This window comes from Pyrus communis, chromosome 8, assembly GCF_963583255.1.
Source record: "Pyrus communis chromosome 8, drPyrComm1.1, whole genome shotgun sequence".
NCBI lineage: Eukaryota > Viridiplantae > Streptophyta > Magnoliopsida > Rosales > Rosaceae > Pyrus > Pyrus communis.
The window spans coordinates 6,594,247-6,616,823 of NC_084810.1; the positions used below are offsets into that span (position 1 = coordinate 6,594,247).

The 22,577-nt window shown below is 37.5% G+C and overlaps 1 protein-coding gene across 1 annotated transcript; it reads left to right on the forward strand.

Moving 5' to 3' along the window:
• The first annotated feature begins 5,810 nt into the window (after positions 1 to 5,810).
• On the forward strand, positions 5,811 to 8,108 carry LOC137743885 ((-)-alpha-pinene synthase-like). The gene is made up of 7 exons (XM_068483816.1): positions 5,811 to 5,942; positions 6,092 to 6,368; positions 6,461 to 6,833; positions 6,944 to 7,162; positions 7,257 to 7,395; positions 7,480 to 7,728; positions 7,815 to 8,108. The coding sequence occupies exons 1-7, from the start codon at positions 5,811 to 5,813 to the stop codon at positions 8,106 to 8,108; spliced, it is 1,683 nt and encodes a 560-aa protein (XP_068339917.1).
• Positions 8,109 to 22,577: the final 14,469 nt, after the last annotated feature.

The following is a 22,577-nucleotide window of genomic DNA, read 5'->3' on the forward strand; positions in this document are numbered from 1 at the left end:
TAATATTTCGTATGTCTCACTATATGTTGGTTAAAGAAAGTCAATACCCTCGCCTCTAGGACATTTTCATCAAATCACTCTTTTAAAATTAATAAAAATGTAAAAATTAGGGATGGATTGTCACATATCGGATATGTGATGAAAACGACACAAACATGAAAAACACGATATAATGCTTAGTCTATCTGCCACGTCCAACATTATGCATATTTCACGTCAGGCAAGACTAGATCAACAATAATTAGTCCAAATGATAATGTTAATTATTGAATATATATCGTAAAGAACTTTAAGGGAATGAATACTCATAGATCATCTTTGTAAAATGTTAGCCAAATCGAGAATATTTGAGACATCTAATTGAATTCAAAGAAATTGACAAACATTTTGTTTTGTAAGAAATAATGAAATTTCATCATTATAATTAAATAGGCAAATGGTTTCAGATTAAATTGAAATTTTAGAATGATGATTTATGAATCAAGATTTACAAAATAGAAGGTTCGGATTGTCGAAGTTCGACGTAAAGTGGACCCTACTACTAGTCCCCATTTTTACCCAAAAATGGGGATCTCTTTGGATAAAGGATAACTATAGATATCACTATGTCTGTTCCTTCCCATGTTGAGCGGGCATATTGAGATTATGAATTTTATATCGAGAAAATAAGGGACTTTGCATGTTGACAAGTGATGAATTATTTTCTATATTGCCATTGATTTTACAATAGAGCCTCAACTTTCTTCAAAGCGAGCATGCAACAATTAATCCGTTTTATAGAAGTTATTCTCCATTGCGTTCAAAAACATCACGTACTAGAATAATTGAAAGGCTAAAAGAAATTTTATTAAAACCCATATAACCTATTTCTATATCCAACTTATTCTCTACACGCATATTATTTTTAATTAAACAATCAATATCTCTTCAAACTCAAAATTTACCACCTAAACTACCCTCATAATCCCAATTCAATATATAAATTTTTTCTTAACCCATTTAGAAAACAAACGCATTAGCCTGTTGGTAGTAAATGGGAAAGTCAACATAGTTATAACCTGTTTGAGTTGCAGCATTTTGTGAAAACAATGCTTGTAGCATGCAAAGCTCCATGGGAAATTCTTCTGAAATTAAGTTATTATTCAATATAAAAAGGAAAAAAAATTGAAAAAGTCCCCAACCGGGTCAGTGAGTCTGTTAACTTTGTGTTTCTTGAGATTCAACAACCATGTACTTTGGCACCTATAGAAGCTGAGAATGGATAGATTTAGAACCCAGAAGAAGCAACCATAATACCACCATCTGCCATTTCTTCACTGAGAAAATTGCCTGAAAGGAGTACCCCTAGACTTTTGAACCCATCAATATCTTCAATGCCCTGGTGGCACAGGTCAATCTGTTTTCAGAAAGTGAGAGGAAGGCAACTATTTCAACAAAAAAATCTCAATATGTATTTGTCCCTCAAGATTATTTGCAGTCAGTCGAAGTGCTTTGATGGTTTGCATGAGTAAAGGTTTATTGGCAAGAGACCATCAAAGTGATTATTCATAAAATCGAGTTTACTCAATTGAGTAAGTTCAGAGAAATCAAGGGCCCAGATGTTACCTGGCCTGTAGGAATGTGCATGTAGAATTAGTTGAATATGCATTTAAATTTTTTGTATAATTCAACGAACAAAGGTAGAGATATGCATGTAGAATTGGTTGAATAGCAGTTACAATGACCACACTCAACATTGATGCCTACGCCTTTGAACTTTGAAAATCTAAGTTTGAATAAAAATCATGTAGCGAATCTGTTAGTAATTATGATGTGGATTTGAAATGAAAAAACTTGTATATATCGATTCATATCTTGATGGATATAAAACTTTAAAATCATCATTCATCGGTTAAAAGAGTTTGTTTTTCTCTACGAGACCATTTAAGGTTTTAGCTAGAATGATTGTAGGATAAGTTGCATAATGGTTGGGTTTGATGTGATGGTAATGTTGAATTATTAGGTGTGGGTTTATTGATAAATTTTAATTTTGTTGTTAATTTCGTATTGTTCTTCATGGTAATTATGCAATAAAGTAAAATAATTATGCTAATTATAATGCTTTTAGCTGTAATAATGCACTAAAGTGGAAAAAGGACAAACTACTAAACACTCGCAGCAATGGCTTCATATGCCTTTTAATATCCAAGTATTACATGACACGTGGCATGGCGAAGCTGTAAGGAGGTGAGGCCACGCCTTTTCTCCCCGGAAATCAAGCACATGAACGACGGATCCGACCCCGTCGGAAAACCTGCAAACCCGTGAGGGAATCCCTGCTGCTGCGCAGCCTGCGCTACGGCGGCCCCTTTTTTTATTCAAATTACCCAGGCCGACCTTGATCAAATCTTCGAACTCTGATGCAGTCGTAGCAGCGTGCGGCGTTATAAGTTTCTGGTTCAGAGGTGCGAAGAAGACGCTCTCAATTTTTTATCTTTGTTAAATCTAAATTCAAAGCGTGCGTTAAAATTATTTGTACTTTTTAAGAGTCAAAACGTGCGTTTTATCAAAAAGAGGCATATCCTATATATATCTTAAGTATATTACAGTTTTTTGTTTTGTCCTACCAATTTTTAGATTCTTCTCTCAAGAAAGTACAAATAAATCAATATAATCTTTTTTCTGTTATTAAAACATTAATATAATTTTAGTCCTTTCATTTATTTTAATTATTTGTCATATGAATGATAAAGTATTTAGTCTCCAACTAATTATATTATGCTAATGTCTTTGTTTCCTCCCCTAATTGACTGCTAACATCTTCTTTCTATTATGGTAATTTTATATACATACTGCCTTATTTTTCTACAAAATATATCATATCCTAAATTAATTACTAGATATTTCTGTGAAAAATATATTTTTTTAAATAAACGATATTATTTACATTAATAACATCTCCAAGCATTTGGGTTAAAACCTAAAACTTTTAATCGAGAAACATGTTTTTTGCCCAACCCTTTTGGGTTAAATTTTTAGCCCTAAATCATTAAAGAATGAAATTTAGATTTTTAAAATAACTTTTTTTTAAAAAATTATGTTGAATATGCTAATTTAATTCTATGAACATTTGAATCTAAAAATAATTAGATTCTGATAAATATTTTAAAAAAAATCACTTAATTGACGCTACGAAACTCGTGAAACACTATAAAAGAATATGAAAGACATGAAATATTTTTTTTTTAATTATTTTCGCAGTTGGATTTAAATTTAGACCGTTAGATCTTTTTCTTTACAGCTAAATTTGTTCAGATTAGATTTTAGCCATTGAATTCAATGAATTTATAAATATAAAACAAAAAAAATATACATATATGGTGGGCTAACTGTGACATCCCACATCGCCCAGGGGAGTGATCCTTAAATGTATATTCCAATCCCTACCTAGCACGAGGCCTTTTGGGAGCTCATTGGCTTCGGGTTCCATCGGAACTCCGAAGTTAAGCGAGTAACGCGCGAGAGTACTCCCATGATGGGTGACCCACTGGGAAGTTCTCGTATGAGTTCCCAGAAACAAAACTGTGAGGGCGTGGTTGGGGCCCAAAGCGGACAATATCGTGCTAAGGTGGTGGGTCGGGGCCGGGAAGTGATCCGCCCCGGGCCGGGATGTGACAATTTGGTATCAGAGTCTAACCCTGGTGGTGGTGTGCCAACGAGGACGTCGGGCCCCTAAGGGGGGTGGATTGTGACATCCCACATCGCCCAAGGGAGTGATCCTTAAATGTATATTCCAATCCCTACCTAGCACGAGGCCTTTTGGGAGCTCACTGGCTTCGGGTTCCATCGGAACTCCAAAGTTAAGCGAGTAGCGCGCGAGAGAACTCCCATGATGGGTGACCCACTGGGAAGTTCTCGTGTGAGTTCCCAAAAACAAAACCGTGAGGGCGTGGTCGGGGCCCAAAGCGGACAATATCGTGCTAAGGTGGTGGAGCGGGCCCGGGATGTGGTGGACCCCGGGCCGGGATGTGACACTAACCCACTAACCCAGGGAAAATTTTGGGCTAAATTTGCTCTAAAAAATGAATTTTGGGTTAAAACTCAAATTTGACATAAGGGTTGGAGCGAGTTGGGATAAGTTTGAAACCTAAAATTTGAGTTTTACTCCAAGGGTTGGGCTTAGCTTCACAATGGGTTAGCAATAATGTGATTTAAAATCGCCTTTGGTGAGAATCAAAGCTAGGACCTCTCACTCACAAGTGAAGAGGAATACCACTAAACCGTAGCAATAATATGTTTCAAATTCACACTTAATATAAAAAACGATACTTAAAACCTTAAGTTTCATACTTAGTTCAGTTTGAGCTCACATTCATTTGATATGTTTTGTAAAAATTTCAAGAATTTGGGATGTGAGCTCAAACCAAACTTAATTGTTCTTCAACTGGCTCACACTCAATCAAAGTTTTAAAATACGCTAGGCGCTAGTCGGGTGGCGGGTTAGGGCCTAACTCCTAGACGGCTAGGCAGACTAGGTAGATTTAAGTAAATGCATTATATTTTGTGTAAATAAGTGTCTATTTATACTATATATATATATATATATATAATTTCATCATAAACTACAAAATACAATGACATATATATTATGAAATATTGGAACATAATGAAAAAAAATGGGGAACAAGCATATAATGTGTGTTCATTTAAGTATTCAACAAGTCTCTTACAATTTATTGAGAAAAATAAAATTCAAAATGAAAGTTATCTATTTTCTGTCTAAGTGAGTCACAACTTAGGTGAATGCCTAGGTGGGTCTGAACGGACCAGGCGGTCCTAAATGGGCATTTTAAGTATTACCTATGAATTAAAGGCATCCCACTCAAAAAAAGTGGGGATATATATGAGGATATCCAAAACGTGGAAGGGACCAGATCCATTGCCATTCGCAAGTATTATTTACGAATTAAGGATAAAATTCAAATTATTGCATGCTTTACAGATATATCATGTGATTTAAGAATGTCCAGCTTCTGCTATGGTGAGTGTTATTAAATTCTATATTTGCTCGCCTACCCCCATTCAAGCCACGAGGGTAATTCACTGTTCTAAAAATTCTCGTCTAATGCCGTCTAGGCTCTGCTTAGACGATAAGCAGCTAGCCACCATTTCGATTAATTTCTAAGCGTTTGAAAATTAAGAAAGGGCATCTGGAACTGCTTAGACGTTTACTTAGCCAGCTTAGGTCATGACTCTCACTTAGACAAAAAATCGATAAAATTTCAGTTTGCATTTTATTTTTTTCAATAAAATGTAATAGACCTGTTGAATACTTGGATAAATACTAATTATATGGTTCCCCGTGTTTTTAATATGTTCTAATGCTTTATAATCAATATGTTATTTTATTTTGTAATTTATGTATCCTGTACTATGATGTATTTTTTTTTAAGTATAAATAGACATATATAATAAATTTACTTAAATTTGCCTAGATAAGGCCTAGGTGCTAGGCCCAACTAGTGGCTAACATTTTTAGAACATTGAGTTCATCCAAAATAATAATAAAAAAAAAAGCCACGAGAACATTGAGTTCATCCAAATAATAATAAAAAAAAAAGCCACTAACATTTTTAGAACATTGAGTTCATCCAAAATAATAATAAAAAAAAAAAAAAGCCACGAGAACAATGAGTTCATCCAAATAATAAAAAATAAAAAAAGCCACGAGGTTACCTTTTGGATTAAATTCTATATTTGCTTGCCTATAAATACATGATCGTCCACGCATTCTTCTTCATATACTGACTAAAATTCTCCAACAGGAAAGCATGGCATTAATCCAGGATTCAGCAGAAGCTCAATCACAAAATGCTAAGCCTGAAGTTGCTCGGCAGACGGCAAATTTTCACCCAAGCGTTTGGGGAGATCAGTTCATAAATTATGATGATTCCCAAGACATTGTAATACATATCATGCATGCATGCACGCACATTATCTTCTACAATATCACAGCAGTTTTTTTACATTATGAGTTATGATACAGTGTATGGCTATTTTTAAATACATAAAATTTACACTTTCTAATAGAAGCGGACTTTACCATTTGCAGATTACTCAAGCTCAAAGTCAACAACAGGTTGATGAACTCAAAGAAATTGTGAGGGAAGGATTCACAACTAGTGCGACTGATTTTTCACTTCAGCTAAAGTTGATTGATGCAATTCAGCGCCTTGGCTTGGCATACCATTTTGAAAGAGAAATCGGAGAAGCACTTGAACGTATGCATTCTACGTTTGATGATGACCATGGCAACGATGATGTTGATCTATACACTGTTGCTCTTGGTTTCCGGCTGCTAAGACAACATGGATATAATGTTTCATGTGGTAGGTGTAAACAAATTAACTTAATTAGTTAATTTGAGTTACTATTAAAACTTTCTTAATTCTTTTGTCCCTATTTTCTGAAAATCATGCAGCCATATTCAACAATTTCAAAGATGAAAGTAGTTACTTCAAGGAAAGCTTGATTGATGACATGTCTGGTATGCTAAGCTTTTATGAAGCAACACATCTGAGGGTGCATGGAGAAGACATATTAGAAGAGGCTCTAGTATTCACCACCACTCACCTTGAGTCAGCAGCAAACCGTGTAAGCAATCCACTAGCTACACAAATAACTCAAGCCCTAGAGAGACCTCTGCGAAAAAGTCTAGAGAGATTATCTGCGCGACGTTACATTTCAATCTACCAAGAAGAAGCTTCACATAATGAATCTCTTCTGAAACTTGCAAAGTTAGACTTCAATCTTGTCCAGCCTTTGCACAAAAAGGAGCTTCAAGAGATCACTAGGTAATTAAGCTGATCTTATTAGTTTGCAAGATGGCACCAAACACACACACACACACGCACACACACAACTTTCGACTTCGAAGTAATTAATGGTTAAGTAATATGTTTAGGTGGTGGAGAGCACTAGACTTTGAAAGGAAACTGCCATTTGCAAGAGATAGGATGGTAGAGTTGTACTTTTGGATCGTCGGAGTGTATTTTGAACCCCAATACTCTGTTGGGAGAAAAATTATGACAAAAGTGAGTGTCTTGCTCACAATATTGGATGATATCTACGACGCATTTGGTACATTTGAAGAGCTCGTAGTCTTTACTGAAGCGATTGACAGGTTTGAGAATTTAAATAATAACTATCTGTTAAAAATTATTAAAAACTGCTACTTTATTCCAATGATTACGATGATGATTATGCTAGCGCTTCAGGTGGGATGTCAATTGCATTGATGAACTCCCGGAATATATGCAAACATTTTATCATGCACTTTTAAATCTCTACAATGATATTGAGGCAGAGATGGCCAAGGAAGGAAGATCATACCGAGTTCCATATGCAATACAAGCTGTATGTAGTACATAAACATATGCAGAACTTTCCTTTTAAACTTTTTTTCCTTCCTGGTAAATTAACATAGCCTTGGCTCGTCAGATGAAAGATCAAGCTCGATCCTACTTTAATGAGGCCCGATGGTTGCACGAGGGACAAGTTCCAAGCATGGAGGAGTATATGCGTGTTGCAACAGTTTCGATTAGTTACACCTTTCTTACAACCATATCTTTACTTGGCATGGGAGATGTTGTAACGAAGGAAGCATTTGAGTGGTTGTTCACTGACCCCAAAATTGTTAGAGCTGCAAATACAATTTTTAGGCTCATGGATGACATTGTTTCCACAGACGTACGTATAATTTATTAGCTTGTTGTGCGATTATTTCAAAGCAGTAAGATCCTAAGACAAATTAATTTTGGATTTAATTTTTGCAGTTTGAGAAAGAGAGAGCGCATGCTGCTTCTAGTGTTGACTGCTACATGAAGCAATATGGGGTGTCAAAGCAAGAGACAGTTGATGTTTTTCAGAAGCAAATTATGGGTTTGTGGAAGGATATAAACGAGGAGTTCCTTAGACCAACTTCTGTGCCAATGCCTATTCTTATGCGCGTTCTCAATTTAACAAGAGTAACTGATCTTCTTTACAAAGGGGAAGATGGATTCACACGTGTGGGAAAGGTGACAAGAGATAGTGTTACTTCAGTCTGTATCGATCCTGTGCCACTATGAGTTGGTTTCGTTGCTGTTAGAATATCGATGTTTTATGATGTTTCGTTGAATAAGATGACCTATGTACTTTTTTTATTTTGATGAAAGATCAACTCATAAAGCCCTTAGGCACAACAAGAATAAGGCCAATAAAAGCCGAAATAAAAAGCATAAACGATTGGCGTGAGTTAGTAGTTTGGTTACGAATATAATTATCATTATTGTATTTCCTAAATTTATTAGGGTCATTAACTATTACTTGGACTACAAGAGATGTGAGTATATGTATTACCTCCAAGATGGAGAAGAATATATAGAAGAATATTGGAGCCCTAGAATTATTTTTAATTGGGTATCAGAGGAGATTTCGACGTGTCTCTATAAACCCTAACCCTTGTTGCCGACTTGGAGATCTTGTTGGCTGGAAAAATAGCAACCTGCAGTAAAACCAAAGGTGATCTCGAAACAAGAGAATCACCTTGAACCTAAATCCTAGGAACCTAACCGCATCAGTAAACCAAAGATGATATCGAAACAAGAGGATCGCCTTGAACCTAATCCTAGAAACGTAATCGCATAACTACACTACCGTTTCTTCTTTCAATGGCAGAAAGCCATGCAACAATTTCTACCGTGGGGTGAACCATTGGGCTTGCTGTGCTGACATACAGTGTGGGCTGTTTTGGGCTTACGGAGCCTGGAGCCCACACTCCAAGCAAACTGAAGGCAGGTGCGATGGTGCCAATATTGTCATCAGACTGGGCACGGGTCCGCTTAGTCCACCAGCAATACTCAATGATGATGTACAATCGGACCCAGAAAATCTAGGCCCGCAGCTTTCATTATTGAATTTGATTTCGTCCCAAGAGCAATCTGATGATCCAGGTAACACAGACATAGCTTTATTTGCATTTGCTAATCTAGATACATGTTGGGTCATTGATTCAAGAGTCATTGATCATATGACTTATGATCGTACTCTTTTTAATTCGACAAGACCACCACTACGGGATAGTATTGTCACTACTAATGGCCGTATTTCCCCACTTAAGGGGACGGGTTCAATAGCACTCACTCCTACTCTTCTCTCTACACAACTACTTACTTGTTCCGTCACTCTCTAGCCATTTGTTATATTTGGGACAGGTCGCTGAGCAATTAGACTGTGTTGTGCTAATGTTTCCGTCTTACCGTTTACTTCAAAATATCCTAACTGAGGCAATCATTTGGGCGTGTTACTAAGAGCATGGTGTTGTACTATGTTGATGATGTTGCACAAGGACGTGTACATCAAGTTCAAGGTTGTAATAATGAAAGGTTGAAGACTGTTTCAATTGTGGCATCGTAGGCTAGCTCATGCCTCTTTTGGTTATTTACGAAAATCACTTTTAGTAATATTTCAGATTCTTCATTGAATTGTAATGTTTGCACATTAGCTAAAAGCCATCAAGCCTCCTATTCTTCAAGTTTAAATCAAAGAACAAGGACGTGTACATCAAGTTCAAGGTTGTAATAATGAAAGGTTGAAGACTGTTCAGTTGTGGCATCGTAGGCTAGCTCATGCCTCTTTTGGTTATTTATGAAAATCACTTTTAGTAATATTTCAGATTCTTCATTGAAGTGTAATGTTTGCACATTAGCTAAAAGCCATCAAGCCTCTTATTCTTCAAGTTTAAATCAAAGAACAATTTTGTTTGAGTTAATTCATTTTGATGTGTGGGGGGGCCATCTCTGGTTACTACTCAACACAGTTTGCGTTGGTTTCTAACATTTGTTGACGACTGCACTAGAATGATATGGTTGTACCTCATGAAAAATAAATGCGATGTGGTTGACATCTTTAGAAAATTATATCGCATGGTCAATACTCAACATTCATTCCTTGTTAAAGTGCTTTTGTCAGACAACAGTGGTGAGTATCTTACTCAAGATTTTTCTCATTTTTTTACAAAAAAAAAAAAAAAGGCATTCTTCATGAAACTATGTGTCCTTAAACCCCACAGCAAAATGGAGTTGCCAAACGAAAAAATAGGCATATATTTGAGATTGCTCGTGCTCTTCATATTGGTAGCTATGCACCTAAGACATATTAGGTTGATGCAGTCATCTATGCTATTGATCTCATTAACCGAAGCCATTACATGTTCTCTCTTTTAGAACACCCTTGACCATGTTGTCTGATCATGCTTTCCTTCCATCCACTCTCCATGTTGAACCTCGGGTTTTTGGTTGTGCGGCATATGTTAATCTTCATAAAAATAAAAGAAGCAAGCTTGATCCATGTGTGATGCGGTGTGTGTTCCTTGGCTTTAGTCCTCAACAGAAGCGATATCAATGTTATCATCTATCCACTCGACATATGTATGTCACCATGGATATTACCTTCTCTGAAGGTGAATTATTTTTCCCTTCCCACCATACTCCGCAGGAGGAGACAACCTTAATTAAAGATTATGGCGGATTTGGTGTGGTGGAGTAATACCACATGCTGACTTTGATCCACCTACAAAACGTGCTAGCCTAAGTGAGTCGTCTGACCACCGAGACAATGTAAAAGACATCACACGTGATGATGCATGTGCTGGAGAAAGTGGGTTGCAAGACAGCCCAAGTGGGCAAAATGGATTATCTTCTAATTATGAACAAGCTGGCGTCAAAAACCCATTTGGGCGTGATGATTATGTTGCACATGGTAGCTTTTAAAGCCCATTTAGGTATAATGATAATGCTACACTTGGCTGTGGTGAAAGCCTATCTGGGTGTGAAGATGGCTTGATTAAGACCATGATAAGTGGGTTGTTTGATGTTGCCAGCCCACGTGGGCATTTCCCTGGACATGTTGGAATTGAGACAAAAGAATGTGGTGGGCCTCCTAATGATGATGAACACATTGAACCCACAACAAATAAGTCGGCTGATACTGCTAGCCCATTTGGGCTTCTCCCTGCTTTTGTAGCGTGCCTAAATGGGCTATTTCGTACTTCTGCCATCTGCCCAAATAGGTCCACTACTATTTCCCTGAGTAACATCTCAAATGACAACTCCTATCACACTCTTCCAATACCAGTCAATGATTCAACAGATATCCTGGAGGTAAGTACTCAATTAGAAATTCGTAAACCACTCTATTTGTCACCTCCTAGACAAAATCGAGGAAAGCCGCCATATAGGTATTCTCTAGAAGAGAAGGTACGGTACTTTATTGCAAACTATGTCTCCACTCATCGACTCTAGCCGAAATACCATGTGCTTGTTCAACAAATGGACACTATCAAATACATACCAGAGCGGAAAAAGCCTTGAATGATACAAAATGGACATAAGCAATGCAAATTGAGATGGAGGCATTACAGAAAAATAATACATTAAGCGTGGTTACACTTCCCAAGGGAAAAAAAACCAGTGGGATGCAAATGGGCGTTCACTATCAAACATAAGGCCGACGGAACAATCGATAGGTACAAGGCGAGGATTGTGCCCAAATGATACACACAGACCTTTGGTATTGACTATCAGGAAATGTTTGCTCCATTTTGATATGAAAAATGCATTTTTGCATGGGGATTTAGAGCAAAAGGTCTATATGGATTTTCCTCCAGGATATGGTATTGCAAACTCTGGTGGAAAAATGTGCAGACTTCGAAAGGTGTTGTATGGTCTCAAGCAGTCGCCTAGAGCATGGTTTGGGAGATTCACTTTAGGTATGAAAAAGTACGGATATTGATAAAGGAACTCATATCATACTTTATTCATAAAGCGCAGATATGGTAAAGTTACTTTGCTCATTATATATGTGCATGATATAGTTGCAGGTGATCAGATGAATAAGCATCTGCTTTCGGAAGAAATTGAAGAATTTCTTGGATACGAAGGAAATTGAACAACTACAGGGGTACTTAGCCTCCAACTTTGAGATGAAAGATCTAAGGGGACTTAAGTACTTCCTAGGTATTGAGGTTGTTAGGTCTCAAGAATGGATTTACTTGTCACAACGTAAGTATGTGTTGGACTTGTTATCCGAGACTGGTATGCTGGCATGTAAACAGATGGATACTCTAATTGTGCAGAATCATCATCTTGCAATTTATCAAGATCAAGTCCCGACAAATAAAGAAAAGTTTTAAAGGTTAGTTGGAAGATTGATTTACTTGTCGCTTACATGACTTGATATTGGCTATGTAGTAAATGTGGTATGTAAGTTCATACATGAATCTAATGAGGATCATATATGTGGATTCTTAATTACTTGAAAGGGCCTCCTGGAAAAGGGTTAATGTACAGAAAGCATGGGCATACGAAGGTGAAAAGATATACCGATGCAGATTGGGTTGGAAATAATACTGATTGGCGTTCTACGTCAGGATACTTTATGTTTGTAGCTAGTAATCCTTTGATTGCATGAAAATAATTACTTGATATTAGAATAATTAGGCTTGGCATGAGAGCTTGAGGTGCAAAATGGTGTGCCTTAGGCGGTAGTCGGGTAGTGGGGAGGGCTAGCATTTAAGGGCCCATGCGGGATCCTAAGCGTATTTTGTATTTTTATTTAATTTGTTATATATTATAAGTTATATGTGTACAATTTAAAACTCTTGCCCATAACTTTTGTTGGTCCTTTTATTCTCATTAAATAAATGAAAGGTTGGGTCTTATATTCCTAGTTTTAATAGAATTTTTACCTGCTTAAAATAAAAAGCCAAACCAAAGCTTGTTAAAGCTGCTAAGTTAATGTCGTCGTCAGCCATCTCTGTAATTGCAGAGCCATAACTTCTCTTCTACAACTTTCTCGTCTTGTAGACTATCGACAACTCCTCTTCTATTACATGTAGAGGGGGATGATGGAATCAGTGAGATGCAGACTTCTTTCTTTGTGAGTCGTGAGTTGTGAGTCTCGTGATAGATTGTTTTTCCCAAGTTGCAGTGGCCGCCCAGTGTCCGCCTTACACCGCCTATTACCCTTGCTGATTTCATAAACGATATCAGGTTAATCACGACGGAGCATCGCCGCCTAGAGCCTAAGCAGCTGCATAAACCACTTTTTAGAACACTAGTCAACATAGAGATTTCCAGTTAAGAGAAAAATGTTTTTTCTCCTTTGCTTCCATTGCAGCATTGCTCTGCATTTAACTTACTTTCATAAAGGGATAAAGCTTTCTATTATTTCCAATAGTAAAAAAGTGAGACGATAGATATTATTGTTTCCATTCGTCCAAAAAAAAAATTTGTTGTTCAAAGAAGTTAAAAAGGGTTGTGGTTTCTTATGCCTTATAGGTAAACAACGATGCTTGATTAGTCTGACGGGGAAACATGTTTTGATGCAGGAATAAATTCACTAGAAGACGTGTCTTGGTGCAGGAATAAAGGTCCACGGTATACTATGTCTTGATGAACTCCTAGACTTTTTAGAGACAATTATCATGCACTTTTGAATCTTTTGATTAAAGAGCAGAGGACTAAACCTCTTCTTCTCGAAAGATAATGGCAATGAATCATGACCAACACCAAAACCCGCAAAGCCATTCACGTTTGTTGGATGTTCAAAATGTCCTTCTCTGTTTTCCGTGTTGTTGTTGGAACAAAATATGTTTTTTTTGGGGGGGGGGGAGGATGGGGAGAGGAGGAGGTTATGTCTCTATTTCATTGGAGAAGTAGCAAAAAATGTATTTCATCAAACAATTGGAGGGCAATGGTTGTCGGTTTGAGCGGTGTCTGCAGGTTGAAGACGGTGTTAGGATTAGCTCCGCGAATATGGTGACTTGTGCCAAGGTAGAGACGCAGATGTCCAAAACCATTTTGATGAAGAAGACGAAGAGCAGCGAAAGGACTATGACTGATGTTGTGCGAGGGGGTTTCCAGAGGCAACCAATGCCGAGGATGACATGAAGTCCACTGAAGAAAAATACAAAGAGTCTGAGAAGATAGAAACATGCAACTTGATGAACTCTCTCACAATTATGAGATATGATGGAGTGGAGAGTGTTTGTGAATACATTCTCAAGGTAGTGGGCATTGCTGGAAAATTTAAGGCCCTTGAGGCACCCATATTCGAGACTTTTTTAGCTCATGTCATTATGAATTCTTTGTCTGATAGTTACACTCAGTTAAAAGTCCCATATAATTCATTGCAAACTAAGTGGGATATCAATGAATTGATAGCTATATGTGTGGGTGAGGAAATGAGAATTAAGAAAGAAAGGGCAAAGAATGAGAGGGTTGAATTCGTGAATTATGTTCAAGGCTACAACCAAAATTCCAAGCATGTACCATGATATTGCTAGAAAAGCTAAACATGCTCCCTCCTCTAAAAGGGTTTTCAAACCTAATAAACCACGCTTTTCAAATGTTCTTTTTTTTTTTAATAGGTAAATTACACAAAACTACCTCAACTATGACTCGAAATACAATCTCATATATTTTAAACATTGCAATATCATACCTCAACTTATGAATTCATTGCAATATCAGACCTCTGTTAAATGTTCTGTCAACTTTGTTGTTAAGTGATGACATGGTAGACACATGGCCCACTCCTCACCCAACTAAATTTAAAAATCTATTAAATAGTAATAAATTATTAATTTTTTATTTAGTAATTTAAATCTCTCCCTCATTTCTCTCAAAAACGCCTCTTTTCTCCCTGGAATGCCGGTCATCCATTCTTCCTCCCTTCACTCCCTCCTCTCTCCCACTTGCCATTATCGCCCCCACACTTGCCATTATCGCCCCAACTCCCAAACTTGGAAAAACATACTAACCCAAACCAAATCCAGAAAATCATACAATCTCATCCTAAACTTAGAAAATAAAATCATACCACATCCCCACCCTCTCTCGTCTCTCCACATCCCCACCCTCTCTCGTCTCTTCCACCTATCCTCTCCAGCCAATTCCACCATCCTCACCTCACTCTCTTAGTCCCAAATCTTATCGGATTCTCATGCTCATTTCCGTTGAAAATGACTTCTGTCGATTTTACAATCAAAACAACTATCGAAACTGCTTAATCACCAGGAAAGGTGATGAACTCCGACGACAAGCTCAGAGTGTGACGGGGGTGGAGCGTAGAGGTTGGGGACAACCATATCATCGACATTTTCAACTCCAGATTCGGTGAGATTCAACCGGAATCTCACGTTCAAATAGTTGGGGATAATTTCCTTGGTGTCAATGGATCGTCTGTCGCCAATCAATGGAGAGCCTACTTCCAATGTGTCTGTGGGCGACCGAGAACATAAGGAAAAGTGAAAATGCTAACGGCACCCAGGTGGCACAAATTTGAGAATGATCGTCTTTGACGGGGTTGGGAGCACGGAGAGAGAGAGAGAGAGAGAGAGAGAGAGAGAGAGAGAGAAAGAAAGAGGAAAGAAGGGCTAGAGATCGAATTATGGTGGGTTTTCAGTGATGAAAGATGAGATTCGAGGTCGGTTTTGGGTGTGGATACAACTGGGTCGGATCAGCGAGTGGCCCGTTGAGTGCGACCCATGTATGATGCAATCTTGATGGAAGACGTGGTTGGATTTGAGAAGCCGACGATAGAGTAGATGATGAAGAGAAAAGGGATAGAGATGCGAGGAGAGAGGTGGTCGAGTTTAGGAAGCTGACGGTAGAGTAACGAGGGAGAGAAGATGGAGATAGACGTGATGAGAGAGGATATGGTTTATTAATAAATTTTATTTTTTTTCAGATTAAAAATCTTAACTTATTAATATTTAATTGATTTTAAAATTCAGTTGTGTCACACCGCGATCCTGAGATACGTTTGGAATCGACGCGCAATGGAATGATTGTAGCGGTACAATATAAAATACATAGAGTCATTGAGACTCATACATATAATATACATCAGAGCTCAGCAGAAATAACTTACAACAAAGGGTGGCAATACCTACTTTCGAGTGCACTGCCCATATAGCTACACTGCCTGCAAACCTTTTCTTTAACCGCAACCCGTTACTCTGCTAAATAACCATACGTCGTAGGAATGGCACACCGGACATATCAAAAACCGGATAAGCTATGAAGCTTGTGTGAGTGACAATAATACAACATATGTTAAAATAAATAGCATCAAATGATTAAATGTCAAAGTAGTGCTACGTCCACAGAGGACATTTCTTTTGTATACCGTATCAACCGTCAGTATCATCACTGTCAATATTATTCCAACATTCTCTTCAGATTGTGACTCACCACTCACCCTTCATCATTTCCAAGTAATCACAAGGGTCTAATTGCCACATATTTCATAATTTAACCATCATACGCCTCGTTATTACGTATAAGACTAATTATTCAATTCTGAATCTCACCATACGTCTATCGAGATAACATTCAGTCACCACACAACCCAATGTTGTGTAGGAATGACACACCATAAATACAATCACGTGTAGGAATGAGATTGGTATCTTTTTCATGATTTCATCTCTTTGTTATGAGTAGGAATGAATCATATCCGAAACCATTGTCTTTTAGGCAACACTATCATGTAAACTATTTTATTCAATCGTCACTTTCTAGATTGAGCCACATAGGCTTTCAATCTCATCTTTCATATATGTAACAAACAATAATCTAGGGCTATAAAGAGACATAGTTCGGTCGAAGCCTATAATAGGCAATCAATTAGGATGTGGTCCCGCATTGCAGATTAACCAAGCAGAACCATCTTGAGAACACTATGTAGGTAGTGACCCCCCATAGCAGATTAACCAAGTAGAGTCACTCTTACGGATACTAATAGGTAGTGATCACCCATTGCGGATTAACCAAGCATAATCACCCCTAATTATGTATGGCCATACCTAAGTAATAAGGATCACCCATCACTGATTAATCAAGCACGATCCTAAAGTATGGTCCCCCATTGCTAATTAACCAAGTAGGATCTATGTACCACTACTACATGGTGCAAATTTCGATTATATCCCACATTACCCCATGTATTGGGTTAACGATCTTCTACTAGCCCTTACATATCACAATCATTTCAAGCATAACATATAGCATAGTAGCACCATCAAGTAAACATAGCATAGTAGATCACATTTCTATATAATCATTTGGAAATCCATGTCATATCCACATAGTATATAACAAGGAATTTCATGGGTAATAACCATATCACATAATATTAATGTCACTCACCTGGGTTATTTGCACTTCTAGATTCACCAACTCCGCCTCCAGGAACCTAATACAACACACAAAATCCCACTTAGGAAACTTAATAAGACCGACACATAAAACGAGGCCATGTGCCACTTGCACATAAATCGAGACGCACGTCAACAGGGAATGACACGTCATCATGATGAGCCAACTAAGCTCCGTTAAGCCTCAACAACATTCTAAAAATAACAACACACTAGAATAGGGTACATTGACTAAAAAGCCAAACGTCGATCAAGGGTCCTCTAAGGTCAACAAAACTAGGTTATTCAATTCAGAAGATCCGCTCACTGGATTCCCAATCCATAAGTTCTCAAAGGTCCAACAACTAACAACTAGGGTGGTCAATTGCACGACGATCCAAAGGTCAAATTATCGTCAATTACAAAAATTGTACGACGGTACAATTATCCGAAAAATTGAATAATCAAACCATCGTATCGAATTTTAACAAATGGACTTTAGATAAGGGCTCAGGACATCAAGAACATCTCTCCAAAATTCATAAATTTTGACTATTCCCCATGTGTTGCCACACGCGCCGCTGTGCATGGTGGTTTCTGGCGATTAGAAACCAACTTTTTCACCTAATTCCAAATTCTTCCAAAATTTACAGAAGATAGAGCTCAACAAGAGGAACAAGTTTTATACCGGCCATGAAGTCCAATAGTGGACGGAATAGGGTTAATTTTGCCGATAAAGCTGGCAGGTGCCTAAAGCTTCCCCGCGTCGATTTGCCACCTATGGTGGTCCAACGAGGTCAAGTCTGGTTGAGATTTACTCTTGGGATGATGGGCTACAAGTTCTAAGTGGTGGAATCAGCCATTGCTTTGCCGATTCACCGAAAAAATAAAAAGGGGGGCCGGAGCACAGTGGTTAATCAAGGTGGTTCTTCGGTGGATTTTGTAGAGGGAAGTGAGATCTTCAAGATGGCTGTGGTGGAGTTGAAAAATACCGCCGGAGTTGGCCGGAATCGGCATCGGAAAGTCATAGGTCACTTGGGTTGGGTTTCTGGGCTTTTGGGTACAATTTCCCGAAATGGAAACCTCCAAGAATCTAGGTATCCATTTGTGGAAGCCCACTATTTATGGTAAAGTCTAAATAACCAAAATATCCCCCACTTTAAACATTTCTAACTTCTTCGTTATAATTCGAAATTGAGATCCGTTTGTGCCTACGTGCTCGTGGAATCGAACTCTACCTAACCAACTCAAGAGTTGACCAAAAAGGTCGAAAAAATTAGAAATAACTAAAGCACCCTCACTTCGCTTTTCACAAAATCGGAGAATTAACGAAGAGAATTAACGAACTAACTTCGATTAAATCTCCGATATATGTTTAAAAAGAAATAAAATACTAATTTTGGGGACAGAATATCATAAGTTGGGTGAAGAGTGGTGTCACATCTCGGCTCGGGCCCCCATCATATCCCGGGCTTGACTCCACCGTAGCACGATATTGTCCGCTTTGGGCCCTGACCACGCCCTCACGGTTTTGTTTCTAGGAAGCAACCCGACTTATGTGCTAGCATTGATTTATTGAGCACATGATTATTTATATTGCTCATGAGATGTTGTGTCGTGGTATATTTATGGATTTACTATTGATATACTTTTGATTTTACATTGATACGTGGTATGATTTTTTTTTTTTTTTTGGAAACTATACAGGTGTCACAGCAAGGGGTTATAACGATTTAGAAGGTTTTTATTAAAATTTTATTTCCAGGGCCACTCACCCTTGCTTTGTTTCCACCCTCTAGGTTTTTTTTTAGCTGAGCTTTCTTATCGACGAGGATTCGTGGCAAATCTTGGTACTGGAGATTACCTTTGATGGTATTATTCTCAATCCACTCTACTATACTTTACTTATACTCTGACATCACATATGAAGTTCATTTCCGCTCATAGCGCACTCTCGTATTTAGGCACTTTTAGATTTAAATTTATTCACATTTTCCCACATCACTATACTTTATGGCTTCGTCACCTTATTGGTGTCGACCAACACAACTCCATTTGGAGTTCAAGTGGACTTTCCGGGTCGGGGTGTGTCAAGTGGGCCCCGTACCTGTCTCGTCGTCACTTAACAGCGAAATTGATAGAAAATTTAACAGAGGTCTGACATTGCAACGAATTCATAAGTTAAGGTATGACATTGCAATGTTTAAAACATGAGGTATGAGATTATGGTTCGACCCATAGTTAAGGTAGTTTTGGGTAATTTACCCTTTTTTTTCTATAATAAAGCAGGCCACATGAAAATAGTTGCCCAAAATACAAAACTTGGCCTGCCAAGCAAGAAACAAAGAAAGGTAAAAAAGTTTTTGTGTATTTTGAGTCTAATTCAGTTGACAGTAATGCATGGTGGCTTGACTATGGCTCTTCTATTCATGTCACGAATTCATTGCGAGGCTTCACAATAAAGAGAACACCAAATAATGATGAAGTGAAAGTCTTGGTGGGTAATGGAAGAAGGGTTCAAGTCAAAGCTTTCGGGACTGTTAGATTTAAGTTAGAATTTGGTTTTTTATTTGGATTTAGAAAATGTTTCTTATGTACCTTTCATGAAAAAGGAAGTTAGTTTTAGTTTCAAAATTTGTTTTGTTAGGGTATTATTTTACTAAATAATATTGGTTTCAACATTTTTTTTTTATTTTTATAATTCTTCTCATATTGGCGCTGGTTTTATGAGTAACGGTATGTTTTTAATTTAAACTAAATGTCGATAATGTAGTCTTTAATGTTGAAAAGAATCCCTCAAAACCCCTTTAATCATCTCACCTTTGGCACAAAAGGCTTGGCCATATTTCAAAAACATGGATGGATCTTTTAATCAAAAATGACATTTTACCACCCTTAAACTTCAATGATTTCGAAATTTGCATATAATGCATTAAGGGAAAATGACTAATTCAAGAAAGGAAGGATCAACCAAAAGCAAACAACTTCTGGAGATCATTCATACATACATTTGTGGTCCATTTCCTACAAAAACAATTGATGGGAACAAGTATTTTATAACCTTTATAGATGATTTTTCTCGTTTTGTTTTATATACTTGATCTCTAAGAAGTCAAAAGCTTTTGAAGTTTTAAAAATTTTTAAAATTGAAGTTGAAAACCAATTGGAAAGAAAGATCAAAGTTGTTAGGTCTGATAGAAGAGGCGAGTATTATGGCAAGCAAAGTGAAACTGGCAGACAACCAAAACCATTTACATTGTATCTTCAAAGTCATGGCATCGTAGCTCAGTACACAACCCTTGGGACACCTAAGCAAAATAGGGTCTTAGAAAGAAGAAATAGGATGATGATGGACATGGTTAGAAGTATGATGTGCAAGGTTGATTTGCCATTATTTCTATGGGGAGAGGCAGTCAAAACTACCAACTATATTGTTAATCGAGCACCTAAAAACCCTTTTCAAACTTTGGACATACATGTAAAAAACCTAGTCTAAATCGCTTACATGTTTGGGGATGAAAAGCCGAAGCCAAGATTTATAACCCTAATGGCGAGAAACTTGATCCCAAGACACTCTTGTTACTTCATGGGATATGCTGAGAGATCTAACGAGTTTCGATTCCATTGCCCTAATCACAACATGAAGATTGTTGAAACTAGAAAGGCATTATTCTTGGAGTTACAGATGGATACTGATTCAAGTATTAGAACTAATGATTTTGTTTTTGAAGAAGAGGGAGAAATGGGGAATGGAGAAGAAAATGAAATGGATCATCATCAGCCTACAACAGCAGTGGTTGAGATCACTGATCTAAGCAAAGAATGTAACACTGATGATGATCGAGCCATGAACTTAGGAAATGAAACTGAAGCATCAACCCATGGAGAGTAACAACCAAGAGTGGGTACAGAAAATATTGAAGCAGCAGTTGTAGTTAAGAATGATCAGCAAGGACACCAAGAAGCTGAAGCTGTCAATAATATTTTGTGCCCTGGAGAAAGTCAACTACGGTTAGAAAATCAACACACTTAGGTGACTTCGTGTATATGGCAGAAACAGAATTCAATATGTCAGAGTTCGATGATCCAGAGAACTAAAAAAAAGCTCTTTCGAGAATCAAGGCAGACAAGTGGATGGAAGCTATGAAAAGTGAGCTTTCTTCATTGGAGTAAAATGAAGTATGAAGTCTTGTAGAGCCAAGTGAATAAGTCAAACTAATAGGTTGTAAGTGGGTATTTAAAACCAAAAGGAACTTAAAGGGTAATGTAGAAAGACACAAGGCAAGATTGGTGGCTAATGGGTTTACTCAGAGAGAGGAAATTGATTATAACGAAACTATCTACTAAGGATGCTTTCAGAGTTGTAATGGCAATAATAACTTGTTTTTACATCAAATGGATGTAAAGACAACTTCCTTGAATGGTGAATTGGAAGAGGATATCTACATGGTGCAACTAGAAGGATTAAAAGAGGAAGGGAGAGAAAACAGGATTTGCAAGTTTAAGAAATCCATTTATGGATTGAAACAGGCATGATACTTGAAGTTTCATCGTGTTGTCAAGGAACATGGCTTCGCAGAAAATCCATCTGATGCTTGTATATATTTGAAAATCTATAGGAGCAACTTATGATACTTTATGTGGATGATATACTGCTAGCATCCAATTGCTCAAGTCTTTTGGATGACACCAAGTCTTTCTTGCAAAGTAACTTTGAAATGAAGGATCTAGGTAAAGCATCGTATTTTTTGGGGTTGAGCTCAAAAGAGATAGAGAAAGGGGAATGTTGGGACTATCTCAAAAGCGTTATATAGAAAAAGGTGTTAAAGAGGTTCATTATGACTTCATGTGGGACCACTGAGATGCCAATATCAAAGGGTGACAAGTTAAACAAAAGCCAATGTCCCAAGAGTGCTATAGAGAAGGATAACATGAAGGAGATACCATATGCTTCATTAATGGGGAGTCTAATTTGCGCAAGTTTGTACAAGGGCGAATCTTACATTCACAATTAGTGTCCATGGAAGTTTTCAATCCAATGCAGGTGAAGCACATTGGAATGTAGGAAAAAGAGTTTTAAGATACCGCTAATAGTTTGATTTTGGAGGTAGTGATGCTGATTTTGCTGGGTGTCCAGATGACCTAAAGTCAACATTGGGTTATGTTTTTACAATGGGAGGAGGAGCAGTATCATGGAGGAGTGTCAAGCAAGACATAATTGCAACCTCAACAATGGTAGCTGAATACTTGTCATGCTATGAGACAGTTAATCAAGCTATACGGTTAAAGAAATTTATCATGGGACTTAAGAGTGGTGGATTCGATTGGAAGGCCTATGATCATATATTTTGTGATA

What these genes read in the sequence shown, in the direction of transcription:
- LOC137743885 (XM_068483816.1), top strand. Translation starts at nt 5,811, where the DNA reads ATGGCATTAATCCAGGATTCAGCAGAAGCTCAATCACAAAATGCTAAG. An exon ending in TTTACTGAAGCGATTGACAG is followed by an intron (nt 7,163 to 7,256) that starts GTTTGAGAATTT and finishes CTAGCGCTTCAG; the next exon opens with GTGGGATGTCAATTGCATTG. An exon ending in ATGACATTGTTTCCACAGAC is followed by an intron (nt 7,729 to 7,814) that starts GTACGTATAATT and finishes TAATTTTTGCAG; the next exon opens with TTTGAGAAAGAGAGAGCGCA.